We start from the raw sequence: 12,159 nt of genomic DNA, 5'->3' as shown, positions 1-12,159 counted from the left end.
ATACCATTGGGATTCCTTTTTTTTTCTCTTACTTTTATAGCAGCTGAGAAAATAAATTGAAATTTGTACGGGAGAGAGAGTGCCAACAAAGGGGAAAAAATGAGAGGCGCTAGTGGAAGATATCATTAGTGTTAATTGGCATTTCCATATATAGTCAAGTAGCAGTTCTGAATCACGGTCTTAAGTATATATTTTCCAGATGCATTGTGGCTAGGCATTTTCTGATTGCCTTAATACTTTCCTATCCAGTTCTGTTGATGTTAAGATTTTTAGGAATGGAGCCTATTCTTATATTCCTTAATATTTCATGGGCACCAAAAAAAATATTTAATGGGCACTTCCATTCTGCCTCAAGTTACCTCTAATATATTAAAGACAGTCTGTCTTTGAAATGGTTACAAGTCTATGCTGGCAGTGTGTCCTGCTGTGCGTTTATTACGTTATCTGTACAGTTTATCATTATCAGACTTTCTTCTGGTTTTTAGTTTGACCCTAGAGCTATCTTTGGTGTTTGAAACTATTGTCAGAATAAGCCTGTTTAGGAGTATCCTTGAAAACAGGTTAAATGAATATTGGCATAAATTTATTAACCATACACTCAGGTTTTCTTCTGTCGACATTTAATCTGTGAAGTTGCTAATGGTGCTGATTACTTTCTGATTGTTGAAAATATGTTTTGTTTTGATGAATTGAAATTATTCCCTGTGATATAAAGATTGTTTTACTTAGAAATTTAATTTAAAAAAATTTTATGGCATTATAAATGTTTTTAGTTCACATCTCAGTTTTTGATATGTTTCTGTGAGTTTAAATTAAAAACTTTAAGGAATACATAGTCTAATAGGTTTCAAGTGTTTCTTCAGAAAGACTTTTACAGCTCCCCACAAATTTGGATCCACTTCCTAGTAGTTTGGCAACAGCTGATAAATGAGGGTGACTGGTCGCCTTTTCTGAGGGTTAATAGGATAGAGATTAAATTCTGTGCAAAATTTTTCAGTTTTGCTTTTCTTTCACCCCCAATATAGTCCACCCAGCCCAAGGCCCTGGATTCTAAATAAGATTTCTTTGGAAAAGGTGTTGTGTTATTTAAAGAAAAAAAGTTTAAAAACCAGTAATCTATTTCAGTTCCTTTATTTTATCTATTAACTAGCAGATCCACAGGCAACCTCGAGGACCATTATTTTTCTGTTTAGAGGTTTCCATACAGCCATCACCTTTTCTTAAACTTTGTATTTCTTAAAAAGATTTATTTATTTATTTATTGTGGGGGCAGGGAGAATGAGAGAATCCTAAACGGACTCCTGCTGAGGTGGAGCTGACAAGGGGCTCTATCTAACTACTCTGAGATCACTGCCTGAGTCGGAGGCTTAGTGGACTGGGCCACCCAGGTGCCCCTTCAACTTTGTATTTTGAATTAAGATTTTTAAAAAGATTGTATTTATCTGTCAGAGAGAGAGCCCAAGCAGGGAGAGCAGCAGGTAGAGGGAGAAGCAGACTCCCCACTGAGCAGGGAGCCTGATGTGGGACTTGATCCCGGGACCCAGGGATCATGATCTGATCCTAAGGCGGACATTTAACTGACTGAGCCACCCAGGCGGCCCAAACCTTGTATTTTGAATAAAAATTTGAATTTCCTCAAACAGGATATTATCCATTAAAAAAGTAAGCTACTTTATTACTAATGGTGGTGAAAAGTTAAAGGAGGGTAAGTCATTGGGTATTTGTATTGTTTTGTTTTTAAGAACTTATTTATTTGAAATAGAGAAAGAGAACAAGTTGGGGGGGGGGGCAGAGGGAGAGGGAAAAGCAGACTCCCCACTGAATAAGGGAGCTCGACCCAGGGCTTGATCCCAGGACCCTGGGATCATATCAAGGCAGACATTTAACTGACTGAGCCACTTAGGTGCCCCGGGTAATAGTGTTAAAGAATTGTGTAATCATATTCAGAAATATGGAGCACCTGGATGGCTCAGTTGGTTAAGCATCCAACTCTTGGTTTCAGGTCATGATCTCATGGATTGTGGGATCAAGGCGGCCTGGGGCTCCATGCTCAGCAAGGAGTTTGCTTGGAGCCTGTCCAACTCTGCTCCTCTGCCCATGCTCACACGCACTTGCACTTGCGGACTCTCTCTCTCTGAAATAAATAAATCTTTGAGACAAAAAAAAATACATCTTACAACTCCTGTATTCCTCTCATTCTTTGGGTCTTTCTTAGGATAGGTTTTTCCTTCCCTCACAGGTTACTTAAGAAATGCATTGGAAATCTTCCTATGTCTAAGGCACTACGCCAGACTTGACAGATGCATGTTATTTAAGGTTAAAAACAGCCAGTTACTTCCCAATTAATACTTTGTAATTATATCTACCAGGAAGTAGTAAGAGAAAGGCAAGAAAACTTACGACTTGTGAGACTAATGCAAGATAAAGAGGAAATGATCGGAAAACTCAAAGAAGAAATTGATTTGTTAAATAGAGTGAGTATTCACACATTCCAGTTTCATAGTTTTTTTTCTTCTTTTTTTTTCCTGGCAACTGAAAAAAATATGTATATGTAAACATGAAATCTGTATATGTATACATGAAAATATATGTATATGAAGAGATTATTTAATTTCATTATTTTTTTAATGAGATGGTAATTTGTGGTAGTAAGAATCATCATTTCATTCTATAAACTGATTTCCTCTGGCCAATTATCAGTTGTATTCAGTTAATACTATTCTTTTGGGGATGGACTGATGAATGGATTAGTTCAGTGCTTTGTTAAGAGTCTGGAGGTAAGAGGCAGCTTGGTCACCACCACACATAAAAGGATATTGGCACAGAGTTGCCTCAGTGAACAACTAAACTTGCTACTTTCTTGCCATAAGAAACTCCAGATGTCTTTGTGTGTATTTTCACCAGTTTTTCCCTCTCCAGTTATACTTAGACACCCCCCACTTTAGGTTTAGCTTACCCCCCCGAGGTCTCTATTATACTATTTTGTAACTCTTTTTCTTGCATTCAGCCCTAGAATTTTTTTTAATTTTTATTTATTTATGATAGTCAGAGAGAGAGAGAGAGAGAGAGAGAGGCAGAGACACAGGCAGAGGGAGAAGCAGGCTCCATGCACCGGGAGCCCGACGTGGGATTCGATCCCGGGTCTCCAGGATCGCGCCCTGGGCCAAAGGCAGGTGCTAAACCGCTGCGCCACCCAGGGATCCCCAGCCCTAGAATTTATTTTTTGCTTAAGAAGCAGGTATTAGTGCTAAGCCATATTTAGGTAATAGTGTTGAGAAGAGATTCCATAGTTCTGCATATTAAAAGGCTCTAAATAAGATGGAAATACGTTTGCTTCAGGGAAAAGGGGAACAGATTCCTAAGCCAATTTTAACTCTAACAATGAAAGAAGAGAAAATAGAGGCCTCCTTATGTGCAGATCCATTCTAATAAAGCTCTGGAGCATTAACTACAGGTAATAGATGAAGACTGCGAAACTTAGAGTTTAACTTGCTCAAATCATAGTTAGTAATCACATAATAACTATCTGAGCCAGTATTTGACATTAGGTATTCCATAGCCCCAAGTCTAAGCTCTTCCATAATTGTAGACAGTCTTTCATCTTGGTTAGAACCCGGGAAATCTGCCTCTGTTGGTTTTGGAATATGATTTAATAAAATCTGAAAATAGTTTTGATGTCTGTGATATATTAGTACTGTCTTAGGCACTGTGTGCATTAAAAAGATAAAACACCTGCTCTTATAGCTTATAACTTAGTGATGATACAGGAATATAATTTATTATTTAATTCTAAATCTTAGGTCTCAAAAAGAAATAAATCTTGGGTCTCAGTTGTAGTAATTCTTGAAATCTTGTATGTTTTTTGTTGTTGCTTTCAACAAGTAAGTTCCCCACCATCATTCATTTAGTTTGTGAGTAAATGCAGATTCTGTTTTTGCACATTTTAAAAACGTTTACCTATTGTCCAAAGGTAGTATGCTAAATTTATTAGAATGCTGTTATCCAGCAGAATGCTTATAATTTAAATTGATTACTCCAAGTTTTAGTATTTTGAAATACAAGGATAAATTTTAAAATGTGTGCTTTCACAACTATCAGTAAACATAATGCCTTGAAATAGTTTCTTCTAAATGAAACTTAGAGTGGATTATCTTCATATTTACCAGATGGTTATATATTTGGCACTAGGATTGATATAGGGAACGGAGACGTGGAATCATATGACTTTAAAGCTGGAGGATAATTACTTAGTTTAGTGGCTTTCATTTTTCTTTAACCTCCTCAAACACGATGTTAGAGAAAAGCTTAACACAAATTGAACCAGATCAACTCAATGCTCTAGATTTTTACCTCACAACGTGCACTCTTGTTCAAGATCCTACAGAGTGAGAGGGGTGCATTCAGAACTTACGCCCTGGGGACCCCTGGGTGTCTCAGCGGTTCAGCGGCTGCCTTCAGCCCAGGGCATGACCCTAGGGTCTCAGGATCTAGTCCCACATCAGGCTCCCTGCATGGAGCCTGCTTCTCCCTCTGCCTGTGTCTCTGCCTCTCTCTGTGTGTGTCTCTCATGAATAAATAAATAAAATCTTAAAAAAAAAACAAAAACACCCTTACACCTTGATCTTTTTGATGCCCCATTTGACAGACTGTAATCCGAGGTCCTTAGCCTTCTATTGCATTGCCCACATATGTATTTTCTTTAGCCCTCAATTTGGGGGAAGTGGAGATCTGTTTTTAGCTAAAAAATTAGATATTTATAATGATTAAAAATTGGAAGACATACAAATTAAAGAATTCTGATTTTTGGCTTCTCTTAAACTGAAAAATCTGGCACGAGATGATCTATCTTATCGTGATACTAATGAGAAGGACTTGAAGTGGATGCTCCCTTCAGGCGGGGGGGTGTATTCCATCTAAAGTTGTTTTCAGAATTGGCACTTGGCACTTGTTTTTTCCAAATTAAATGCTTGTATGAATTATCTTTGCATGTATGTATTTTATTTTATTTTTTCTCCACTATTTTATTTTTTAATTAATTAATTAATTAATTTATATTTCTTTTTTATTGGAGTTGAATTTGCCAACATTTAACATAACACCCAGTGCTCATCCCGCCAAGTGCTCCCCTCAGTGCCCATCGCCCAGTCACCTCAACCCCCCACCCACCTCCCTTTCCACCACCCCTTGTTCATTTCCCAGAATTGGGAGTCTCTTGTGTTTTGTCACCCTCCCTGATATTTTCACTCATTTTCTCTCCTTTCCCATTATTACCTTTCACTAATTTTTATATTCCCCAAATGAATGAGACCATATAATGTTTGTCCTTCTCCGATTGACTTATTTCACTTAGCATAATACCCTCCAGGTCCCTCCACATCGAAGCAAATGGTGGGTATTTGTCGTTTCTAATGGCTGAGGAATATTCCATTGTATACATAGACCACAACTTCTCTATCCATCATCTGTCGATGGACACGGAGGCTCCTTCCACAGTTTGGCTATTGTGGATATTGCTGCACATGTATGTATTTTAATTTTTTTAAAGATTTTATTTATTTATTTATGAAAGACACAGAAAGAGAGAGGCAGAGGCACAGGCAGAGGGAGAAACAGGCTCCATGCAGGGAGCCTGACATGGGACTCAATCCTGGGTCTCCAGGATCACGCCCTGGGCTGAAGGCGGTGCTACCCCCACCCGGGGGCCCACATGTATGTGTTTTAAAGTGTTTTTATCACCTTTAGAATATTTTTAAGTATTTAAAAAACTCATATAATATTTTCTTTTTTGTTTCCTTAAGGACCTAGATGACATAGAAGATGAAAATGAACAACTAAAGCAGGAAAATAAAACTCTTTTGAAAGTTGTTGGTCAGCTAACAAGGTAGAAGATTGAAGTCCCCATGTGGAAAAAATATTTTAAAACTACTGATTGAATGTTATGGTTAATGCTAGGACAATACTCCTATGCTGCAATACATTAAGTATGTATATTTATTTCTAGAAAACAGTGGATGTTTTCAAAATACTTCTTTTTCATTATTTCAAAAAAGTATCAACCTTCTATTTCACAAATAAGTAACATCTCTCAGTTATTAAATTGATAGGTTATGCCTGTTGGTTCCATGTGGTATTCAAATAATATATGGTTTAAAGTCACAACCGCTTGAATATATTTTATCTATGGTAGTGTGTTTTCTCCCTAAAGGAATATACATAGTCTTTGTTTACATGAATTCCAGTACTTTTGGGGAGTTACCCGCAATTGCCTTATTACTGATGTGTGCAAACTTATATGTGTTGTTGATGTACTTCTCATAAAGGCTTTGTCTATTGTCATTTGTTCTTTCAACTTATTTTAAGCCATTTAGAGTCCTAGAGTGTCACACCATTTTGTATAACAGTCATCTTCAAAAAGAAAAGCTATTATGAAAAGTCATTTAATATCATGTACTAGTTGGCTAAATATAAAATTTTAGAGAATACTTGAATTGTGCTACAATGAATTAAAATATATAATTTTTGTATCTGAATGTTGAAAAAAATCTAAAATCACTTTAGCTTTTGAAAAACCTACAATTGTAATTTCATTGTAAAATTTCTTATGTAGGTACTACCTTTTTTATTATTCCAAGGTTTATAAGTGAAAATAGATGTTTAAAAAGTTGTTCACTCATCAGTTGTGGAGTGTGTACAAGAAAAAAAATCCATATTTTTAATTATTATTTGCATTAAAAACAAAACCAAAATATTTATCCACACTTAAAACATTTATACTTAACATTTACAAAGTTAGTACATAAACAGAGTATTGAAATATTTTCCTTATTTCTAACCTGGAGAGTAACACTGTGATAGTTGTTCTCATATGAGAGAATTATTCCCCTACCTCAAATTTAAGGGATTATTTTTTTCCTAACATTGGATTTTTTTTTTTTGTAAAACAATTTTTAAAAATTTTGAAGAATTGTATAAATTTTCTATTAAATATCACTTAGTGTTTAGAGTCGTTTTATATTGAATTTTCATGTTGAATAAGGAAACCCCCTCTAAGATTTATTAACATTAAAAAAATATCTGGTAGTTGAATCCTGAGCAATATGCTCATACTTTACTTATACTTATTTGTCCAGTTAAATATAGTAAAATCCATTTTGGTAACGTATTGACTCTTTCTTCACTTGCCGAGTCGCTTCGTTATTTACTATTAGAAAAATAGGGAAGTGAGACATTTGGACAAATGTAGAGTAAATGATAAATGTCACACGTTGAATCCTAAAATTCTTTGTGATTACCTAGATTGGCTTCTCACTTTCAACCTTGGCTGAATCACTTGGGTTGCTTACAGATAATTCCCTGGCTGTAATTTCTAGATAGATTTAGGGTGAGACCCTGGACAGAATTTTTAAATTTCACCATCTGATGATTCTGATCATAACCTAGGTTTGGAAATAGCTGCTGTCACCTCTTTCCTCCTCTCTCTTCCACTGGAGACCCTAGAATGAACATACGTTAGCTACCAGCGTTTTGTCCCCCTTATAGTTTATTTAATAATTTATCTGGTCTCCGGGGAAGTTTTCATAGGTTTTAAATACATTTACCAAAAAGTTCAATGTTCAATCGAAACTGGATGTAGGTGCAGAATTACTACATAAGGGCATCCTTTTCAGAGAGTGTTTACCCAGCATCCTGGAAGAGTGACCTGCTGTCCACATGTCCGAGTGGCATGCCAGGCGCCGGCGCTGCGCTGCGCTGGCCCTGGGGCACTCGTCCCCCTTCACTTACCCTTAGGCATGTGGTGGAAACATTGGTACTACCTAGTTTTGCCTGCAAGCTTTGGATGTTGTAAAATGCTGTCCGTGTCCAGCCTTAAAATATGTTCGTGTGCTGGTTTTTCAGTAAAGGATTTGAAATTTCTATTTAGTCTGTATGTAAGTAAGGGATATTTCATTTCCCTTTCAAAATTATACCAGTTTTTAATGCCTTTAAAGACTGAGCAGTGTTTTAAACTTATCCTTTTCTTCAGTTTATTAGGAAAATTTCCAGCACTGATCTTAAACATAATGGTACCTAGTGCAAATACAGGAGCCTGACACTCAGGCAAAGCAATTCACAAGCAGTCCTGCCTCCTGCCCTTAAGATGTATATTTATATCACATGTAGATTTTTACACTGAATATTGAAAAATTTAGAATCTCCTATAATTTCCCTTTGAAATGTATAAAAAGCATTGAGATTTTAAAAAGGTAACTTAAATACATGTGCACTACCTTAGAAAATTTGGCTGTTGTCAATAAAGTGCTAGTATTTGTGATATTATTAGTTCCATTCAGAAATTATATTTCTTATATTTCCTGGGAATTTATGGTATAATAAAGCATATTCAAAGTTTTAATGTGTTTATGATATTATTTTCAAAACAGTTCACTAACTTTAAAATGAACATGACTTCTTGTCCCCTGATTTCTGACATGCATTAACTTGAGCAAAATAACCTCCATTTCATTTTTCTAGGATTGTTACTCATTTTATTGCACCACAGTTACCTTTAGAGAGCAAGAGGGTAGTGTTTATATATTTCTTAGGGAATTAACTAAATGTAGAGATTAGCACTGTCACATTGGCTCAAGTAGTTTAAAACAGAAAATTAAATATCAGGGGCAGACATATGAAGCAATGTATTCTTTTTTTTTTAAAGTAACTTTTTAATTGTGGTTAAAGCAATGTTTTCCTAAGGTGAAAAACCTACCTCAGTTATATGTGGATTTATGTTTTTTGGATTAACCTGGATTTTTATAATTAGAAATTAAAATGTAACATTTTGAGCCCACTAACACTTTGTTGAAAATAATACAAGTCAGTATGCAACACTGTAATATAAAACAGAAAAGACCTTGGGTTTGATCACTGATCTGATGTCCTAGACAATATTCATTTGTATAGTGATGGTCATCTTTCATCTTTTTTTGTATTTTATACTCTTGAGTCTGTGCCTAGTAAGTTCCATGCAGTGTTGGCACTTAATTTAATAACTATTCAAGGTTCAGTTAATAGCCTGTTAAAAGATTCGGGCGTAGATTTTCATCTCATAATGTAAGAAACCAAACACACCAGCTTTTCACTGGGAAAAATAAGTGAGAAAGAACTAGCATCCAGGAGTCAGAATTTATAACATGTTGAAGTCAGTGCTAACATTCTCTTACTGTATCTGAACCATTCCCAATATGTAACAGACTTAGCTTCTTTTGCTTTGGAACCATGCTTACTCGGAAAAGTAGAGGACATCCCATCAACTAGGATTGCAAGCTGGTGCCGCTTTTGTTGTTCCATTAAACTGAAAGCATAATACTAATAGACAACAAGTATTTTGCTCATCAGGTACTTTCCTCCATGTTGTTAAATTTCTCATTGATGTATAGAAGTTGGTTGGTTCATTCTCGGTATTAAGACTTGAAAAATTACCCTGGAAAACCTAAACCCATATTGTTTTTTTATTTTACTTAGCTAGACTCTCCTAGCATGTTAAAACCAAATAAATCCCTATTCTAAAAATAATTACATGTGAGTATGTGAGAGGAATATGGATGAGGAATATAAATACATTAAATTTTTATATCTATTCTTTTAGTAAGTATTTATTAGTCTAGTAGGTTCCTTATAGCCATTTTTAAAAATGGACATGGACCAGCCCTTCCACTTAGCAGCGGACAATCTATGTGGTGTGTGTCAGTAGCACAAAGTGTAATCTGAATTAGCATGTAACTGGTCTAATCTGAAGAGTTCATTCAAAAGTTGGTTTTTGGTTTTTGTTTTTTTTTCTATTAACTAGCCATTGTCTTTAGGTCTAGTTAATAGGTACTGTTTAATTTGCTGCAGCATTTAACCCAGTGGTGGAGTGGAAGACATGATGCATATTGGGAAATACCTTCCCGTATTTTATTTAGGTAATTATGGTTTATGAAAAGAACATTAAGGAATTTATAGAAGTAATGAGGCAAAAAGAATTCAGTGTATTTCAGATACAGCAAACTATTATTGGCATTCTCTCTGTACATATTGATTACTGGTTTGTTTTTAGGTATTTACATCTAATAAGCTCATAGACTGACACATATTGCTTTGGTAGTAACAGAATGTTAGTGATGATCATCTGATGGACACTAATTACATGTGTGTTTTGTTTTGATTCCCCCTCTGAATGCCTATAATAATAATAATAGATAATAATAATAGATAAATGTTACTTTTTTCAGTGAACTTTGTTTCTTAAAAGATTTGGCTATTTTATTCAAGTTTTTTCTTCTACATTTAAGTGTCAGATGGCTGCTGCTACCTATAAAGACTGTATGGAAACTAAAATTGACTGTTTTGTCGCAGAATCAATTAATTCAGATACTTAAATATTTGTAGGAAAACACCTGGATAATTTATTGACCACATTAGGATTGTGTAGAGAGCTTTCATAATTCCTGTTGCATAGAGTTTCAATGTGGAATAGTCAACTTGATGGAGATTCACTTTTAATATGCTGTGCATGTAAAATAGTAAATAATAAAAAGAATAAGTTTTCATTTATTTTTTAACACTGGTTATTTTTTTCTCTCTGAACTATCAGCAAAACCTTGACCACGAGTTTTGCTTTTTGGAGTTAAGGGATAATGTTAATATTCTAATTAATCTGTGTGCCTCTTACTAAAACTATGCAATATGTGTACATTACGGTGGGAGGAATAATGTTTTAAAAAAAATGCCATGTTGATAAGACCTGTACACATTAATGGTGGGATTTCTTGAGTAAGTGAGGAAGTGCACACATGTTGAATCTAACTGAAAATTGTAATTGTCTTTGTGTTTTAAAGCTACATTAATAATTTCTTAATTCAAAACGAACTCTTCAGCTAAATCCGATGGTGTTAAAGAATTTCAGGTCTTTCATAGTTTGAAAAAGATAAGTAGGGGTCTGGGAATGTAAAACCCTGGTCTTTGTTTTTTGAGTAAATGGTTTACATAACCTTTTGCTAATGTGTCATTCTTCATACACCTGCACAAGCTAATCAGTCTTCTTTACTTCTAGAACTCTAAATCAATCTTCTCAGTAATGTCATACATGTCTGACAAGTGAACAAGCCTAGTGAACAAGCATCCTTCAGTTAGACTGTTTAGACAATGCCTCAAGTCCTTATAGGAGAACCTACTCCATTAGCAAGCCTATTGAAAAACTTTGCAAGGTGCCTTAGTCTTAATTGGACCTGGAGCCCTTTATCTTAGACTTTGTCAAATCTCTGTTTTTATTCTTCGAGAGTCGCTCTGTACATGCACACAATTCTATCAGTAGCTGTATACCACCCACATACTTTCTTAATCTCTTGTGTCTAGTTTCTCTTTTCACCTCTGCAAGAGGTTACATTTTCTTCCCGGTCAACTTCTTGGAAAGAATTTATGTAATGTTGGACCTTCATGTTAACGAGATAGCACTGTTCTAATAACCCTTACAATTCATTCATTTTACTTTGATATCTAACCAGATAAGGTTAAAAAGGAAGCCAGAAAGCAAAAACCTACCTTTTAATAGTGGACTGAATGCATAATTTTACTCTTCATTTTTAAAAAAAGTTTCTGTGATGAGTCAAGATGGATTTAATAAAGGAAGAGGCTCTCTACTTGGTGTCAGATAGTTGAGCAATACGAAAAAGTTAATATGAACCAGTTAGGAAAGGTAGATCGGACTTTGACTTTACACAGGTGGAAGATGAAATAAGGGTTTTGACAGCTAGGTGTGTTATTCATGTTAAAAATGTGCAAAATTGTTCAGTATGTGGTCTTAATTCATATATAATCAGCTGCTCTTCCTGTTTAGATATATCATGGGACATAATATTCATAGTCTTTCTATTATATTACAAATTCTTATCCAGAAAAATATTTGCAGCCCTTTAAAGTGGGAATTCTTGGGGCGCCTGGGTGGCTTAGTCAGTGTCTGCTTCTGGCTCAGGTCATGATCCCAGGGCCCTGGGATGGAGCCCCAAGTCAGACCCCCTGCTCAGTGGAGTCTGCTTCTCCCTCTCCCTCTGCCCCTCCTTGCTTGCATGTGCTCACTTGTGTTCGCTCGCTCTCTGTCAAATGAATAAAGTCTTTAAATAAAATAATTGGGAACTGTTTATT

At 35.4% G+C, this 12,159-nt stretch overlaps 1 protein-coding gene across 1 annotated transcript in view; it reads left to right on the top strand.

Moving 5' to 3' along the window:
• The window catches only part of PAWR (pro-apoptotic WT1 regulator), a 101,784-nt gene extending 93,392 nt beyond the window's left edge, over positions 1–8,392 (top strand). Inside the window, exons 5-6 of the mRNA XM_025438724.3 lie at positions 2,370–2,474; positions 5,799–8,392. Coding sequence (XP_025294509.3) covers positions 2,370–2,474; positions 5,799–5,885 — 192 coding nt within the window. The 3' untranslated portion in view covers positions 5,886–8,392. The remainder of the gene's footprint in view (positions 1–2,369; positions 2,475–5,798) is intronic.
• Positions 8,393–12,159: the final 3,767 nt, after the last annotated feature.

The sequence above is a fragment of the Canis lupus genome, chromosome 15 (genome assembly GCF_003254725.2).
Source record: "Canis lupus dingo isolate Sandy chromosome 15, ASM325472v2, whole genome shotgun sequence".
NCBI classification, from domain to species: Eukaryota; Metazoa; Chordata; class Mammalia; order Carnivora; family Canidae; genus Canis; species Canis lupus.
Note: the sequence above shows the minus strand (reverse complement) of the source record. Positions and strands in the feature narration are given on the sequence as shown.